Source organism: Anabrus simplex, chromosome 2 (assembly GCF_040414725.1).
Source record: "Anabrus simplex isolate iqAnaSimp1 chromosome 2, ASM4041472v1, whole genome shotgun sequence".
Taxonomy (NCBI): domain Eukaryota; kingdom Metazoa; phylum Arthropoda; class Insecta; order Orthoptera; family Tettigoniidae; genus Anabrus; species Anabrus simplex.
Genome location: NC_090266.1, coordinates 725,793,932 through 725,813,729, shown reverse-complemented (window position 1 = coordinate 725,813,729; position 19,798 = coordinate 725,793,932). Strand labels below are relative to the sequence as shown.

The 19,798-nt window shown below is 41.8% G+C and overlaps 1 protein-coding gene across 5 annotated transcripts in view; it reads left to right on the top strand.

The window, feature by feature from the left end:
• The window catches only part of Itpr (Inositol 1,4,5,-trisphosphate receptor), a 1,013,977-nt gene that overhangs the window by 202,284 nt on the left and 791,895 nt on the right, over window positions 1-19,798 (top strand). For all 5 annotated transcript variants that reach the window (XM_067141353.2, XM_067141352.2, XM_067141351.2 and 2 more), the window contains exon 15: window positions 3,413-3,568. In XM_067141353.2, coding sequence (XP_066997454.1) covers window positions 3,413-3,568 — 156 coding nt within the window. The remainder of the gene's footprint in view (window positions 1-3,412; window positions 3,569-19,798) is intronic.

Below are 19,798 nucleotides of genomic sequence, written 5' to 3'. Positions count from 1 at the left end.
AAAATATTATACAGTTGAGTTATTAAACCTAATACATGAATATATGATACTTAAACCTTAGTAATTTTGTCATTAGAGTAAGTTCAATCATAGGAGTCATGAAATCCCTCACACCACTTTTCATGTTCCATTAACGAGTACCACCTGTCCAAGATTAAGCTAGGTGATCCTGCCAGTAGGTGCACAAAGCTTTGTACATATTATGACTGGCAGGCAGCAGTCCCACTGAAGCCATTGTTGAGTTTGTTTTGTTCGTGGCCTGTGCTTATAAAGTTAAGAGTTTTAGCATTGCTTATAAAGTTACAAGTGTTATAAATTCTTATAAAGTTGAGTGTTATCAGTGTTTGCGCAGTTTTCATAATGCCTCGACGTGATTGCACATTACCACAGAGAAGTTTTTTGTACAATTCATGTGTGATAAAACATTCTTGCAGAGAATTTAGGACACAGTTTTCTACACAATTTCCAGATGTACCAACCTACACACAGAAACAGGGTGAAGGCCTTGTAAACAAATTTAGGAAAATGGGGGTGTATTCTTAATGGAAAGCAAAAGGTAAAAGAGCATGTGCTTACAGAGGAGTTGAATGAAGTTGCAGAATATTTAGAACATACTCTCTGTTTCTCCAGGAGTCCCATAGCATTTTACAAGTGAAAGTACCGTGCTTGACTGGCCAGTCCGCATATCGCTGTGTGACAGAAGCAATGTGAAGGGAAGGCACTGTATAATATTCTAGAATATAGAGAACTTTATTTTGCTTTGTGGTCCTGAAAGACAGAGATTTAAAGATACACTTGAATTTTGTTTTATTTTAAGAGACTATAACTTATGTAAGGTGACAGAGATTTTTTTCTAAGTGGACTGGTTACCGAGCACAGTTGGTTGGCACTTCTATACTCATTGTTGCAGGATGGAATCCCAGCGCATGATGTTGAATCCCGGTTATCATTTAAGAGTTCTTAAAATAGAGACTGACAGACAATCTTGTGGCATATTAATGATCCACTTTTCAGAAAAGCGTAGTGGCATTCACGCTGCTTGTTATTGCAGTATACGAGGGTTGGGGCAAAAGTCATGGCAACTATTTTTTTTTTCTTGAAGATACTAGTCCGGTTGGAAAATGTGACGTATACAGACAAAAGGACAAGGTGTTAACTATATGTGTGGACAACGAATAGCACTGAAATATCGTAACACACTAATTTATTACAGTAGTATACAGGGCAATATGGCCTTCCCGGTGCAAACGAATGACAACACAGTACACATAAAGTTGACATGACAAACCTGGGCCTAAAGACCCTCAATGTAGTCCCCTGCTACTGACACCACGCTGCCAACGATGTGGGAGGCGCTGAATACCATCTGCCTCAGCATTTGCCGCACCATGTGTGAATCGGGTCACCTGTTGGTGCACAGGATTAGCAATGTCCTCTCATGTTGCAAACCGCCTACCACGTAGTGGTTCCTTAATCTTTCGAATGAGATCAAAGTCACAGGGCGAAATGTCGGGAGAGTACAGTGGGTGCTCCAATTCTTCCCATCCCCAACATCGCAGTAGCTGCCCTACACACTCTGCTTTATGTGGTTTTGCATTGGCGTGCAGGATTATTGCACTGTCCACAAGATCCGGACGTTTCTCCCGAACGCCACGTCGTATCTGTCGCGCCAGGAAGTCCCTGTAGTACTGTGCGGTCACTGTTCTGCCATGTGGAACAAATTGGCAAACAATGACACCCCTGACGTCATACGCGACGATCACCATCAAAGGACTGGGGAAGGATTCTGACGGACCTTCTGCCTCCTTGGTGATCCAGCATGTTGCCACTCCGCGGACTGACGTTTCAGTTCTGGTTCGTATGCCCTGGCCCAAAATTCATCGATGGCGATTATTCGTGACAAGAATTGATCACCGTCCTGTTGCCAGCATGCAAGGTGGTCGGAGCATATTGCATAGTGCACCCACCTTTGAACTTTCATCAGTGCACGCGGTACCCACCGCGATGCGATTTTATGCAGTTGCAGCTCATTACACAATATCCTGTGGACAGTGCGTTTCTCAATGCCACTTGCCGTCTCTAACTCCAGTAGCGTCCATCGTTTATCTTCATCCAGGAGCTGCTCGATGATGGCACGTGCCATGTCGGTCCGCACACAGACAGGTCGTCCTGAACGTTGCTCATCACTGGTTGACACACGTCCTTGCTGAAACTTTCTTACCCACCGTGCTACTGTATGGTATGGCAGGGCATTATTCCCAAGGGCTTCCACTAATTCACTGTGACATTCCAAAGCATTTCTCCGTCGGAGAACGGCTATTTTGATGTAAGCGCGCTGCTCAACACGGGTTACGTCCATCTCGCATGACACTCACCAACTGACTGATTTCACAGCCCTCGCTGCGCTGCTATCAGCTATCACAGAGCCATCTGTTGTTCTGCATACACACTATGCCTGCAAAACTTCCACACGATTCATATACGTTTGTGATACGTTCACAGATCTACAAGAAAAAAAAAATAGTTGCCATGACTTTTGCCCCAATCCTCGTATTTTGTTTGATTATACAATATATTTTGTTACTTGATTGTTATTACTAGTCTGCTTTTCTCTACAGAGTGGAAATAAAGTTATTTAGTGCAATAATGCAGTGCTATGAGAAATAATTACGTATTAGAAATAGGTGGAATGTTGTAGTCGGGCTTCTAGTCTTCTAGGCCCTGGGTTTGATTAACTGCATATAGTTAATTCCTCTGACTCAGGGACTGGATGTTCGTGATCACATTAATATACGTCTTCATTCAACATGTCACACTACTAAAACTACAACAGAATGTGCAATAGTAAAAATATCCTTCCACATAGGGTTGGCATCAGGAAGGGCATCTGGCTCTAGAACTGGGCTTAATCCACATTAGTGCTGACCCCAGATGATTGGAAAAAGGCCAGGAAAGAGGGGGGAGGGGGGGGGGGGTAAAGAAAGGGGGAATGTGTAGTTCTATTGAAAATTGAACTGAGAAGAGAATTATTTTCTGTATGCTACAATATTAAGTGAATCATGGAAGTTACAGTGAAGTTTAGGGCAGAATGAACTGAGCATCTGTAAATATGCTGGGTTATATTCCATACTATATCAAATCTGTGAGAATTCTTAAAAATCTGATGTGTTCTTGTCTGACTACTTCGTTTCCAGTTTGTAGACTAATTTGATGCACCACTCCATATCTCCCATTCTTTTTTAACGATATAGTGCTCCATACCTTCCCTCCATAACCAATCTTCACTGTTTCAACATCGTACCAAACTGTCACTGTACCTATTCTCTTATATGTGGAATACTCTCTTGGATGAAAATTTGTCTTCTGTGTTGTCTCATTTATCTCCTTTTGGTGTTTTTTTTTTTTTCTCTAGGTGTATGGCTGATGTGAGTGTCCCTTACGAGTTGAGAGCTTCATTTTGCAGATTGATGTTGCATTTGCATGTTGATAGAGATCCACAGGAACCAGTAACTCCAGTGAAATATGCTAGATTATGGTCTGAAATCCCATCTGAGATGTCCATACAAGAGTGAGTATCTCCTCGTTTAGATTAGATTTGAAGTATAACATATTTTTTATTGTGATGATGATTCCAGTTTAGATTAGACCTATAATACCACTGCACTGGTACTTAGATAGTGGGAATCTAGGCCTTCTGGACAGTATACTAAACACTAAAGGTCTGCATTCCCGTTTACGGTCGGTTGAACAAAGGTAGTTGTGTAGTCGAGTCCTGCTCCGCTAGTGAGCGTACCTGACTGACTGCTTGGCGCTCGACAATCTGAGTGAAAGTACCAGATTTGGTCCGACTTATTCACATTCGCAGTCACTACGACATTTGTTGCAAACATGGAATGGGAGTCCAAAGACAGGGTGAAAGAAAAACCTGAGAGGAAATATTATGGATTACTAAATTAAGAAAGGATGAAGAAGTGTGGGAATACTTCTTGCTAATAACTGCAAATGGTCAACATGCAGGATATGTGCCATGTAAATGTTGTGCTTCCTTATTAGTGTTTGCATTTGCAACCTCACATATGAAAGCACAGATGTGTAAAGTGCTGCCCAATACGTGCGTCCATCAAATACATTACCACATGATATCAAACAAAACATTACACAGAAAGTGTGTCAAAATGTGTGCAACAGATTTCCGTCCCTTTACGGTTGTTTCGGGAATAGGTTCCTAGATCTAAGTAAAGAAAGGAGTCAATGTTGGCACAGACTATGAATGAATGAACTTTGCGAGTTGTACTTCCGAATATAATACATAGTAACTGGAAACATTCTTTTGATAACTGCGGCTGTTGAAACACAGACCCTTATTTTTAAGCACAGTTCATGCTTGTTCTCTACATTTATCACATCAGGATTTGCGTAAACAGCTGTCCATGAGATAAGAGAGACCACATTGTTTAGTTTAGGTATATTATCGCCCTGATAGTGCCAAAAGTTCGATGGAAAAAAATAAGAAATATAACAGGAAAATATACCGCATTTATAGATATCTACAGGTGTGGTGGTAATGCATTTTATTATCATAATGTTTAATTACGTATGTTCATTGTCTCTGTTTTTATTAACGCATACCCTAGTATGTTTTGTTTGGCGTCTCCGAAAGTCGTTTAAAGTACGTGGGGACATAAAATTATTATTGTTATTTGTTAGGTACGTTGGTGAGTAAAGCAATCGTTTTAGTTGGGTAGCTTTTAACACGTTTTAAACTTCTCTCCAAACATATACCATTGGCCCGAGTTACAAGATATTAAATGACCACTTTGTTAATGATCTCGCCTGCTGTATAAATAGCAAAACCCGTGAATATTTCTCAACTAAAGTAAACTTGTTTCCTCATCCCGAGGTGGTACAGCTCTTTTTAGACACAACACCAGTGGAGGGGAGTTACATGTACTGCTTTTACCGCATATCAACCTTCCTGCCATTCGTAAATCTCTGGCAGTACGGTACCGGGAATCGAAGTCAGACCCCTGAAAACAGCAACTAATTTTGCTAACCATTATGCTGGCGGACATTATTAACTACAAGCACAGACATATAGCATGACTGATGCATGCTTGCAATGCACGGGTTGGACACGAAGCTAGGCCTATTCATCTATTTGTGTGATGTCATCAGAGCTGCAGTAGACCTACGCTACAGAGGCGGACATTTCTTAACTACGAAACACAGTTGTACCGCATGGATTCGACGCGTTTTCATTGCGCAGGTCGTATGGACGAAACTATTCACAAATTTGTGCAACGTCATCAGAGCTGCAATAAGACTTGTACCCGCTTTGAAGTGGAATTTTCGTCGTTCTCTGATGAATTACGTTGGGGGGTCTTATAGGGCGAGATTTATTTTCTTCATTTTCATCATCTCGAAAAGCCAGGGGGGATCTAATACGCGAGGGGGTGTAATACACGGGTAAATACGGTAGTTGTAGACAGTGTAGGTACTTTGTAAATTGTTATCATCTCTCCTTGGTGGAGATAATATTGAAGAACGGATTGAATTGGCCACACAATGAGAGTCTCGTAGCTTTGAGCTTGCATTCAGTAGGTAGTGAGTTCACATCTCACCATTGGCAACCCTGGAGATGGTTTTCGGTAGTTTCCCATTTTCACGCCAGGCAAATGTCTGTCCGATCTTACTATTGTCAGACTAAACCAGACTAGTTGCCAGTGTTTTAATTTACAACTGGTGAGGTTCTTCAGTCTGTTACCAATTCAGTATTACATAAAATTAGGAAATACCTGGAAAAAAAAGAAAACATTAATTAACAGATTATACCAGAAAAGGTACTATAAGTTGAAACTGAAGAAAAATACTTTACATTGTTACAAAAATGTTTTATTCCACAACACATTTTATGCAGACATTTTAGAAATTTTAAATGTAAAAATCAAGCATTTTACTGATGGAATTTCGTATTTTACTGAAGGAATTTATTTTTTGAAAACCAATTATACTATATTTTAATTTGTGCTAATAGACTGAATTTTTATTTATTTACGGTTGTATTGTGAATCATCATCACTGTTTTAAATAAGCCTTAGTCATTTTTTATTATTATTATTATTATTATCATCAAATATATTGGAAAATAGTCCAGTGGCAATGATCTTTTACAGTAGTGAGATAATAAATTAAAGTTAAAACATAATTACCCAACAGCAACAGCAATAATTCTATGGAAAGAAAATATTACAAGAAATACTACTAGTTTAACATTCTGAATCCAGCATCATATACAATTTCTCACACAACTTAAGTATTTCCTGCGCTTAACACTATGGCTTACAATACTATAGGTTGAGCTTACTACTAGTTTAACATTACAACACAGTCGTATACAAACTCACATGTACCTTAAGTATTTCAAAATTTTACTCTATGACTTACAGTAGATTGAGCAGCCCAGTTACTAAATATTATCTTAGCATTGTAAATACAGCACGTTCATGTACAAATTCTCACATACCTTAAATAATTCAGACCGGGCGAGTTGGCTGTGCGGTTAGAGGCGTGCGGCTGTGAGCTTTCATCGAGGAGATAGTGGGTTCGAATCCCACTGTCGGCAGCCCTGATGATGGTTTTCTGTGGTTTCCCATTTTCACACCAGGCAGATACTGGGACTGTGCCTTAATTAAGGCCACGGCCACTTCCTTCCAACTCCTAAGCCTTTCCTATCCCATCGTCGCCATAAGACCTATATGTGTCAGTGCGACGTTAAGCCCCTAGCAAAAAAAAATTCAGATGCCTTAATACTACAATTTACAGTGGCTTAAGTGTTGCATTGAAATAATACACCATCACATATAAAATTTACACACAATCTACAGAATGCTGGAGTCTGTTCTTGAAGCATCTTGCATTTTTGGGAAAAGGCTCTAAGACAGCTGCAGGTAATGCATTCAGTCATCAATTCCCTGATTTACAAAATAATATTTATTATAGTTTTCTATGTTCTACCTTTTCCTTTATGCAGACTATCTGTACTCCTTATGTAACAGGGCTTTTCTAGTCGACTGTTCAACTCTCCCCAACCTGGCTTATTCGTGTAGGCATTATACATGGCACATAACCATGTTTCTTTCCTTCTAGTCCCCAGTGTTTCCCACCCAAGTTCTTCTATCATACTAGTCACACTACTTCTAGGATTGAAATCGTTAAGCTCGAATCTTGCAGCATTTTGCTGTACCGTCTCAAGTACCTTATCGAGTCCTGTTTGGAATGGATCCCATATGGCTGCTCCATATTCCAGAACTGGTCTAATGAGTAATATATAGCCCTGTGCCTTCGCCTGGGAACTACTGCCCTTTAGCACCCTCATCACAAAGTGCAAGGACTTGTATGCTTTAGTAATTACACTTCCTAAGTGGGTGTTCCATTCTAGATTTCTCTTTATGTGGATTCCTAGGTACTTGCAGGAGTCACTCTCTACCAGAGCATCCAAGGCAATATTGAAAGTCTCGTTGCCTATGTTTCTTTCCCATTTTTATGAGACTGCATTTTCAAGAATTTATTCTCATTTTTTATCGAGTGCCCTTTTCTGGAGTACATTTATATCAGCTTGTAATAACCTACTATCGCTAGCATTCTGTTATTTTTTTATATTTTATATTATGCAGTCATCTGCAAACAGTCTGCATTCACTTCGTATTTTGTTTGGCTGATCATTGATCAACACCATAAATAGGAGTGGCCCTATAACACTACCCTGTACTACTCCTGACGTTATAGAAATTTCATTGGAGTATTTATTTCCCAACTTTACCCTCTGCATGTGGTCTGTCAAAAATTCCCGGGTTCACAGAACCACCCTTTTATCAGTGTTTTTTTTTTCCACCAGTTTTTGGATTAGGATGTCATGTGGTATTACATGAAATGCTTTAGCAAAATCAATTACAATAGCATCAACTTGCACACCTTTGTTTAATGAATGACTCACTAATATCTTGAAAGACCGGCAACATCTGGCTCTCGCAGGAGAAACCTTTTCTAAAACCATGTTGACAGCCATTAATCCACTAACTTTTCTCCCATTGTTCCCTTAGACATTCTGAAATGAGGTTTTCCATTTGTTTGCATACAATGGACGTGAAAATAATGGGTCTATAGTTGTCCATTAGCAGCCTGTTGGCCCCTTTAAAAATCGAGACTACAGTTGTCTTCTTCCGGTCAGGTGGAATTTGCGTATTGTTGAGAGACACAGTTAATAGTATTTCCAAGTAGTGTAGAATACCCCTACCTCCCAGTTTCAGAACCTCCGCAGCAATATTATCAGGCCCTGTTAACCTACTTTTCCTTAAGTTCTTAATCCTTTCCTGAATTCTTCTACGGCTAATTTGGAAGAGAGAACAATCGCCGGGCTATTCTGCTCATTAAATATGTTCCCATACGAATGATTACCCGGCTCCATGGCTAAATAATTAGCGTGTTGGCCTTTGGCCCAGAGGGTCCCGGGTTCGATTCCTGGCCGGGTTGGGGATTTTAACCATTAATGGTTAATTCCAGTGGCTCGGGGCTAGGTGTGTGTGACATCTTCAGCATTAGAATTCATCATAGGTAGGGCCCCATCCTCATAGACTATACGGCGTTGACTCAAAGACCTGTACCAGGCCTGTTAGAAGGAAACATGCCATTATTATACCAATGATTTAGTTGTCAATATCATTGACACATCATGGCTGGCTCCTTTCCTTTTCCTAACATACTTTTAGAGATTTTTTCACCCATTTTCCCTGGAACAAAGTATACCTTTCATATATTTGTCATGAGCAGCTTTCTTTTCAGATGTGAGTTCTTTGGACAGCTTGTGAAACCTATTCATATGCTCCAAACTAAATTGCCTTTTGTTGTATGCTTTCCTTACTTTCAGCCTTATGTCTATCACCCTTTCCTTTATACACAGGGGCTACTATAGCAACTCGCCATTCATCTGGTATAGTTCCTTCAAGCAAACTATAATCAAATAAGTACTTCAGATATGGTACTATATCCCAACCCATTGTCTTCACTATATCCCCCGAAATCTAATCGATTCCAGCTGCTTTTCTAGTTCTCAACTTGTGTATGTTATTGTAAATGTCATTGTTATCATATGTAAATTTTAGTACTTCTTTAGCATTAGTCTCCTCCTCTTTCTGGACATTATCCTTGTAACCAAAAATCTTTGCATACTGCTGACAGAATACTTCTGCTTTTTGAAGATCCTCACATACACACTCCCCTTGTCTATTAATTATTCCTATAATGTCCTTCTTGGAACCTGTTTCTGCCTTAAAGTACATTTTTCACTAAAATTTGTATGACTGCCAATTATGCTTGCCATCATGTTATTCTTAGCTGCTTTCTTTGCTAGATTCAATTTCCTAGTAAGTTTCTTCAGTTTCTCCTTACTTCCACAGCCATTTCTGACTCTATTTCTTTCCAATCTGCACCTCCTTCTTAGTGTCTTTATTTCTCTATTACCTTTACCTTTAAAGGTACAAACCTCTTTTCACATTCCTCAACAATTTCTTTAAACCCATCCCAGAGTCTGTTTACATTTTTATTTACCGTTTTCCACCGATCATAGTTACTTTTTAAAAACTGCCTCATGCTTGCTTTATCAGCCATATGGTACTGCCTAATAGTCCTACTTTTAAGACCTTCCTTTCTAACACATTTATTTTTTAACTACGACTAAAACAGCTTCATGATCACTAATGCCATCTATTACTCCAGTTTCTCTATAGAGCTCATCTGGTTTTACCAGCACCACGTCCAGGATATTTTTCCCTCTAGTTTGTTCCATCACTTTCTGAATCAGCTGTCCTTCCCATTTGCCATTTGTTGGTCATGCTTCCTGTCGTTCGCATTTCCTTCCCAACTGACATTTGGATCCCCCGCTAAAATCACATTCCTTTCCATGTCATTTCCCACATAGCTGATTATCTTATCAAATAATTCTGAATCCATGTCAGCTCTACCCTTTCCCGGTCTGTACACTCCAAAGACATCAAGTTGCCTGTTATCTTTAGAAATGAGCCTTACTCCTAGAATTACATGTTTCTCATCTTTAACTTTTTCGTAGCTTACAAATTCTTCCTTCACCAGAATGAATACTCCACCGAGCTTGATAGCTGAAGCCGCTTAAGTGCGGCCAGTATCCAGTATTCGGGAGATAGTAGGTTCGAACCCCACTGTCGGCAGCCCTGAAAATGGTTTTCCGTGGTTTCCCATTTTCACACCAGGCAAATGCTGGGACTGTACCTTAATTAAGGCCACGGCCGCTTCCTTCCCACTCCTAGGCCTTTCCAGTCCCATTGTCGCCATAAGACCTATCTGTGTCGGTGCGACGTAAAGCAACTAACAAAAAAAAGAATGAATACTCCCCCCCCACCATTCTATCCTATCTCTACGATACACTCTCCAGTTCCGTGAGAAAATTTCTGCATCCATTATGTCATTTCTCAGCCATGTTTCAACTCCTATTACAATGTCTGGTAAATATATATCTATTAAATTACTTGATTCTATTCCTTTCTTTATGATACTTCTACAGTTCAACACTAACATTTTTATGTCATCCCTACTTGACTTCCAGATCTCTGTACCCTTATCACCGCTCCCTAGACAACCCCATTTCCCTGAATGTACCCCCCTATTACCCTTCCAAACAAATTTCCTAACTTATACGTACCACTGCGGTTTAAGTGAAGGCCATCTGAGCACAGATCCCTATCTCCTACCCACCCATTAGGATCTAGAAATACCGGGCGAGTTGGCCGTGCGCGTAGAGGCGCGCGGCTGTGAGCTTGCATCCGGGAGATAGTAGGTTCGAATCCCACTATCGGCAGCCCTGAAGATGGTTTTCCGTGGTTTCCCATTTTCACACCAGGCAAATGCTGGGGCTGTACCTTAATTAAGGCCACGGCCGCTTCCTTCCAACTCCTAGGCCTTTCCTATCCCATCGTCGCCATAAGACCTATCTGTGTCAGTGCGACGTACAGCCCCTAGCAAAAAAAAAAAAGGATCTAGAAATTTCACTCCCAGTTTCCCACATACCCACTCCATAGTCTCATTTAAATCCCCAATCACCCTCCAGTCAGTATCCCTCCTACACAGAATTCCACTGATAACAATCTCCGCTTTCTTAAATTTCATCCGTGCTGCAATTACCAGATCCCACACATCCCCAACTATGTTGGTACTTATATCTGCTTGCCTTACGTTGTTGGTACCAACGTGAAACACTACCACCTTCTCCTTCCCCTCCTCCCGCTCTTCTACTTTCCTCAACATCTGCCTCAACCTAATTGCTGGATAACACTCTACCCTGGTTCCCTTTCCTCCACACACTTTCCCCACATGTCTAACGATGGAATCCCCCATGACCAGAGCCTCAACCCTACCCACCTAATTTTATCCCCTCCCTTCCTGGTCAGCCCTATCTTTCCTGACCGAGCTCGATAGCTGCAGTCGCTTAAGTGCGGCCAGTATCCAGTATTCAGGAGATAGTAGGTTCGAATCCCACTGTCGGCAGCCCTGAATATGGTTCTCCGTGGTTTCCCATTTTCACATCAGGCAAATGCTGGGGCTGTACCTTAATTAAGGCCACGGCCGCTTCCTTCCCACTCCTAGCCTTTCCATGTCCCATCGTCGCCATAAGACCTATCTGTGTCGGTGCGACATAAAACAACTAGCTATCTTTCCTGATAGCTGCAGAAGCTATTTCCTCCTCCCTTTTCTCCTCCCTATGACCCTTTTCCACCTGTCTTTTCCTATCCTCTACTGTACATTTCCCTTTCCTACCTTTTCCCTTCCTCCTACTTCCACACATCTCAGGAACAGTTCCCCGTTCCTCATCTTCCCTCTGTTGCTGTACCTGGAGTGGCTCGTACCGATTTTGCACCGACACCTGTCCTGAATTCTGACCCTGAATAGAGCCCTTAGTCTGCAATCTCCTTCCCCTTAGAACATTAGACCACCTGTCTTCTACAACTCCCCCCCCCCCCCCTTACCTTCCTCTCCCTCTTGTATACCTACTGTAACCTGTACATTGTTTGAGGGAGGCCTGTCTTCCTTCCTGTCTTCCGTGAGAATCCTAATTATCTCCCTCAAACTCTCCATCTCCTCCCTCATACCCCTCAATGCCTCGCCACACCCAACCTTACGTTGTTGGTACCAACGTGAAACACTACCACCTTCTCCTTCCCCTCCTCCCTCTCTTCTACTTTCCTCAACATCTGCCTCAACCTAATTCCTGGATAACACTTTACCCTGGTTCCCTTTCCTCCACACTCTTTCCCCACCTAAAGGGCTCTAGGCCGATGAAACAGGGGCTATTCCCAAACTACTGAGGTGACTCGTATAGAAATTACTTTATCACATTACAGAATGGAAAACAGTTACAAAATGTAGTCACCTCAAACCAAGATGAAGGGGAGCTCAAGAGGGTGATTCACTCTCTATGGAAAAGAACAGGTTAAATGTCTGTCTGTCTGTTAGATCATCAGCCCAGAGGCTGGTTGGATCCTCAAATAGCACCACTGAAGGTTATGCGGTTATATGGAAACCCCAAAAACCAAGGGCAGCACCAAAATGAGGCATACTAGGCAAGATGAGGAGTGAGGTAGTTTGCCATTGCTTTCCTCACTGGGTCAGAAAGTACTATTGCAGCATGACTGACCCTATGAGCATCACCTTTCATAACACTTGGATGCACTAGCCGTGCTCTGGATGTCATTACTCGGCACTACCCAAACCCCAGCAACTTCCATATTGTCACAGCCATGGATGTTGACTGGGACTTCAGTGGAAGCTACACTTTACTCTGGCCTGTGCCAAGAGATGGATGCAAAAGTACTGTATCCATCAAGAAATGACAGCAGGCAGACAGGTTAAATAACTGGCCCAAACACAAAAGGAATGTAGGCATACACTGCACTCCAAGACAATGAAAACTTAAGAACCCAAAGGGCTCTAGTCCGATGAAACAGGGGCTATTCCCAAACTGCTGAGGTGACTCGTATAGAAATTACTTTACCACATTACAGAATGGAAAACGGTTACAAAACGTAGTCACCTCAAACCAAGATGAAGGGGAGCTCAAGAGGGTAATTCACTCTCTATCGCTGATTTACAATTAAAAGGTTTTTTGAAGTTTTTACATTAGCCAAAAGATGATTTACATTGTAGAAAAGTAGGTTACATAGTTAAAGATTCGGACCTTTCTCTCGGATTAAACTGCGGAGGTAGCAAGAAAGAATAAAGTTATGTGGCCATTACCTTCTAGATGTTCTAGCTGCCGACGAAAGAGGCCACCCGCCTCCTGCTTAACACACACACTCAGAAAGACGACGATCAATTGGCCAGGAAACATGAAAATCCGCAGTTTATAAACCCTCAGGGAAGGTTCGAGATCATTCAAGACTAATCAGGACACACCCTCTTCATTTTTATTGGCAGATTCAAAGTGAACAAGAAATGCGGGATTGGTTGAAAATTAATCACAAAAATTCGTGATTGGCTAGATTCAAAACGTGCGGAAGGAAAAGGAAGTATTGCCAACCCAAAAATAAATGAAAATAGATCAGTTATGGAAAACCTAGAAATACAAAACTTCTTTAAATTGTAAGTTCTTTCACCTTGAACCAGGGTGCATGATCATAGTTTTTAGTAGTGTCAACTGTGGAGAAATGTTCAAACTTCTTGATGTATAGCAGACAAAACTAGGAGAATTTCAGTTAGTCTAGGAAACTTCACAGTAACAAAATTACTCAATATTTTAGTGGTGACATCTACTGATTAAAGTTCCAAGTTGGTGTAGTTTCAGTTGCACTGTTTAACCAATAGAGGAATTCATTTAGGCGCTAATTTTGAATGCGCGGTGTTGAGGTGTGCCTCCCGGTGCAGACCTCCCCCCCCAAATGTCCTTCCTTGGGGTGATGCAGAAGAAATTTTGAGAAAACATATCCAGTTAAAAAATTTATAAGTTTCTTTTGAAAGTAGATTTGTTGGAAAAAAACTTAAATCCAGTTTTAGAGTGTCTTTGTATTCATTGAAAGTCAAATACATGTTGATATGTTTGACGGCAAGACCTACCGCCCCTGCTGATACCCAGTTGAGGTCGCCCGGACCCTTCAGGTACCCTCAGATACACCTCTCCCGCTACTATGAGAGGGGTAGTTGTGGTGATGGTCGCCACAGATTAGAAGTATAGGTACAGTACCCAGATGAGTTGACGGTAAGGTCGCCGCACTTCAGCCTTTGCCGGGAGGTGGACTCCGGCGCACTGTTCACAAGGAGTCTTCACGGGAGTGGAGTGGGCCCTCACCCCACTTCCGTTTTTCCTCACCAGGTGTTGCAGTACGGCGGCGAATGGCTGAGGGGGCACTGAAACACTAAGATCTAGGCGACAGAGAAGTGTTGTTGGAGACTTGAGAGTACGATCTTTATTGGTGACGCAGAGGGGGGGGGGGGGGGGGGCGGCGTGGAAGGTGCTAGTGTGCCAATAGTGCGTGAATGCAGGAGACGGGGCTTGTTAATGGCCCCTAAGGAATTGACAGCAGGAAAACCAGAGGGGAAGATCGTACATAAAGATCATATACATAATTAAATAAAATAATTTGGGGCAGAAGGCCTCCAATTAAGAAAATATATAACCTTCAAAACTCCTGCTAAATTTTAGTGGCAAAAAAGTACTGCAATTATACAGGTTTCACCTGGGAGAGGTGCACTCTAAAGATCCTCTCTGTGGCTGGATTGCTTACCAATAATGTAACTGGCGTCAAAAAATCTAATATAATGCACGGCCCATGAAATCTGGGGGCAAGCGTTTCCCCGGGAACAGAGTTTCTAACCATGACTTGATCTCCGACTTTTAAATTGGTGGGTCTCTGTCCACGATCATATCTTTCCCTAACCTTTTCATGAAAAACCTTCCAAGTTATACTTAGCCTTCTTCCATAAATCCCTAATATTATCGGGATCTATTGTCTCTGGTAAGATATCATTGAGTGACCAAAGGTTAGAGAGTGGCGTGTTAGGAACAAATTTAAACATCAGAGAAGCTGGAGTAAACTTATGGGACTCATGAACCGCCAAATTTAAAGCAAAGGCCAACCAATGCAGGGACGTATCCCACCTGGAATGATCTCCATGATGAAATGTGATGAGAGCCGATCAGAGATTACGATTGACCTGCTCAGACAGAGATGGTTGAGGATAATACACCGAAGTAGTTACATGTGATATAAACAGTGTTATGTACACTTTGTTGTAAAATGTCATGAAGTTTCACACTTGTGGCCTGAGCTTACCAATCCCCTTTTAGAAGAGATCAAAAATGAAAGGTCGATTCCACTATATCGCCGAGCGTTAATAGAAACGGCTTTCGCAAGTATCAACTCAAGATCGATGCATAAGAGGCAGAATGCTCCAGTATACAAGTTCTAACTCGCAAGGCAATAAACTCAGCAGAGCGGAACGCAGAGGAAGGTATGATACACCAAGCCGTACTTCGGAACATTCAAAAAGGTTAATGGTGGGCCATACCCAAGGGGAGTTATCGTGGTAAGTTCATGTTAAATTATAGGAAAGGAATACCAGAAAAGAGAACTCCCAAAGCACAGCATTCTTTTTTTTTTTTTAGATAACATGTATATTGAATAAAGTTTTCAAAATAACAAGATATAGATCCACAAAAAGAGATAAAACAGATCACGAGGGACTACTGCAATGGTCAATAATCTAGTTTAGATAGGCACACACAGTTACAACGAAGGGTATAAATGACCCGTAAAAATCAACATTATCTTTGGTTACAACAAGGGATAAAAACCCCGAGAATTACAACTGTCCTTGAGGTACAACCAAGGGGTAAATGCCCTGTGAATTACAAATATCTTGGCTCATACAAATTCGAGTGAAAAGGTTAAACCTGAGCAAATCAATGTTCTTGTTTAGATACAAGCTCCCATAGGAGGGCCATTTGATGAACCGGAATAAGTTAGTTAAAAAACAATTGGCAGTAATTTTAATTGAAGAGAGGTTTACAATACAAAAAAAGGGAGTACTTTGCAAGATACTACCACAATCCCCCAGATTAGTGTTTCAGCTTAGACAATATAGGAAAACATATGAACATCGAACATACCTAGTGTAGATAGATCATAAAAGGGTTAGCAGACCGCGATACACTACACCATCTTAAATAACAAAGGTAAACAAAAGGATAAAAATAATAAAGGAAGGGAAAGGCAAAAGAAGGGCAATGAGACGAAGAAAGAAGAAAAATCAGGAGGGATGAGGGATAAGGAGACAGAGTACTGATCAGGCCGCGAAGCTCCCACATCACATGAATGGAAGGCAAAGTTCACACATCACACATCGCGAGTCCAGTCCACATTCTCGATTCACTTTTCTATCTCAAGTTCGGAGTTAGAATTTTACCAGAGTGACAATTTCGTAATGCCCTTAAAAAAAAAAGGACTAGAGTTTGGATTCCAATTAACAAGCTGAAGAAAAGGGCAAAATAGAATGAATGTTAATATGAGAAGAAATATGAAGTCTGCTCACCCAGTACGTTGAACGGAGAAATTTTAAAACCTGTATGTACATGGGCCAGCCGTGCACACTTCCACTGCCTATCACAACATTTGATCCACACCTGAACATCGAACAAGCACACGCAGCCCGTATATATATGGAACCGAGGTCACCGTGGAACATGCGAGAAGCGATGACGTCACAGGGCCTCGCGTGGAGCGATGAAACAGCCCAGACAGTCAAGTTGCAGGCGTGAAGGCAGACAGTTCGTGTCACGAGACGATGCGTTGGGTTTGAGCATAGAAGAAAAATAAGGTAAGCGATTTGAACACGTTACAACAGATCAAAACAAAATTTGTGGAAGAGGTTGGATGTAAAGGCTCGGGCATTATCAGAAACAGTATATTGACAGGGACCAAAAGAAGCAAATATGATATTTAAACAAGAAATGGTGGACTGAGCGGTTGCCAGCTTAGTCGGAAATAACCAGGAAAATCTCATGAAACCATCTACACACACCAGAATGAATCTATTGGCGTTCCCCTTTGAATGGGGGAAGGGTCCGACGTAGTCTATATAGAGGCGTTCCATGGAGTGCGACTCTTGATGAGATGATAATAGACCAGGCTTAGTGGACAAGGTGGGTTTACTAAACAAACAAGATTTACAAGGTTTTACCAATTTTCGAATTTCGCCGTCCATACCTTTCCAAATAACATCTCTCGGATCTTTTCCCGAGTTTTGAATATGCCTAAATGCTCCCCTGTTGGGGTCTCATGATAGTACTTGAAGATTATAGGCACAAGAACAGTGGAACCACTACTTTCATCCTTTGATCATGCCTCGACGGGCAACACAAAACCCCATTTCTCAATACATAAGGGGCGATATGTTCCCCAGAAGAAAGGGTTTCCATAATAGGAGCCAGCACAGGATCTTCATGTTGATATTTTTCAATATCCCCAAACAACACGGGGGCAACAGTTAGAATGGCATTAATACCTGAAAGTATGGGCGTGGGGAGAGGAGGACTATCTTCCTGTTCGGTGGTCTCCACATCATGAGAAAACATGCGGCTTAGTCCATCCGCTACCACATTTTCAGATCCTCTGGAATGTCTCACATCAAACTGGAAGGCAGAAATCCTAATGGCCCAACGGGCTATACGACCAGTACAATGCGGCCTAGCTAAGACCCAACTTAAAGCTTGGTTATCTGTTTCGAGGTCGAACTTGACATGTTCCAGATAGAGTCAGAACTTCTCTAGAGTAAATGAAACGGCCAAGCCCTCAAGTTCATAGATGGAATATTTGGCCTCTTGAGCCGATAATGTCCTAGACACGTAGGCGATGTGTCGCCTTCCGAGTTCATTTTCCTGAAGAAGCACAGCAGCCACTGCCGATGATGAGGCGTTGGTTTGGACAATAAATTTCTTCGAAAAATCAGGCATAGCAAGGACAGGGGCATTGCAGAGAGCTAATTTCAGATCTTCAAAAGTGGCGTGTTGAGACGGTCCCCACTCAAATTTGACGCCTTTCCTACGGAGTAAGTTCAAGGGTGCTGCTCTGTTAGCGAAGTTAGGAATAAATTTTCTGAAGAAATTCACCCTGCTGATGAACCTGGCAATACCTTTGATGTCCTTAGGGGGTTTGAAATCACGGATGGCCTGTGTTCTAGAATGATCAATAGAAACCCCATCGGGCGAGACAATATGCCCTAGGAATGACATAGAAGGCTTAGCAAAGGCTACCTTGGATAACTTGACAGTCAACCTGGCCTTACGAAAGCGATTGAGGACCTTCTTTAGATGATCTAGGTGTTCTTCAAAGGTATCAGAAAATACGATGATATCAAGATAGTGATACAAGTATTCAAACTTGATGTCGGAAAAGATCCTACCTAGCAGTCTAGTGAGAACAGCTGCCCCCGTGGGGAGCCCGAAAGGCACGTGGTTGTACTCATACAAGTTCCAATCCGTGGCAAAAGCTGTTAGATGTTTCGATTCTTCAGCTAGAGGGATCTGATTGTATGCCTGATTGAGATCAAGGATGGTAAAGAGCTTAGCTTTCCGAAACCAAGAAAAACAAGAGTGAAGGTCGGGAAGAGGCACAGATTGTAACACCACCTTCCGATTTAATGCCCTATACTCAGTGACAGGCCTGGAGCCACCTTGGGATTTCGGCACCAGAAAAATAGGTGATGAATACGCCGACTTAGAGGGTCGAATAATGCCGTCCTTTAACATCTGGTCGATGATTTCCTTAAGAGCCTTCATTTTAGGTGGAGACAGCCTATAGGGTGGAAACCTAACTGGGATTGAGTCCATAACCTCAATCTTGTATTCAATAAGGTCAGTAACTCCAAGAGTATCGGAAAATACATCCGGAAACGACTGACACAACTTACGAATACTTTCAGCCTGCTCCTCAGGTAGATGTCTAAGGTCTAACAACATCTCATCCTGGGTAGGCGAAACAGATGAACATGATACAGAATTACACTTAAGCAAAGGAATTTTACAATTATTAGCAAATTTAAAGGTGCACGACTTGCTCTGAATGTCAAGCAACAGACCTGTAGAAGACATGAAATCCGCTCCTAATATTACGGGGCAAGACAAGTGTTTAGCCGCAAACAATTTTATTTTCCAAGTGAATTTAGAAATACGAATTTTGACACAGATGAAACCTAGAATTTCTAATGGAGAGGAATTAGCTGAAACGCATTGGACTGAAGACGAACAATAATCAGGAAACTTACAAACCGTCTGTAATTTAGAATACCAAACAGCCGAAATTATCGAACACACACTCCCGTGACTGGTTCATTGTTCAACTCAATTTTAAGAAAAGGTACAAATGCGGTGGTCTCCGCTGCAATCCTGAGGTATTCTTTAGGGCATTCAAATGATGGATTAGAAGACCCTTTATCCTTACCAGAGCTTTCGCTGGGTTTAACAGGGGCTGAGTCTTGGGAAGATGAACATGCCGACTCAGCTGATGACACTAGTCATTTTCCATTATTGGAGTTCAGGGAGGTTGCACCAGAAGTTGAGCAGGAAGGCATTAGGGCAATTTTTGGCGAGGTGGGTGAACGAACCACATTTGAAACATCCTTGAGATGACCCTGCCCCAGTCTTTGTCCCACTGGGTTTGATCAAAGAACACTTGTTATGGAGATATTCCGTAGAAAGTGAAAGTTCGGCGAGGGGAGTTCCTTC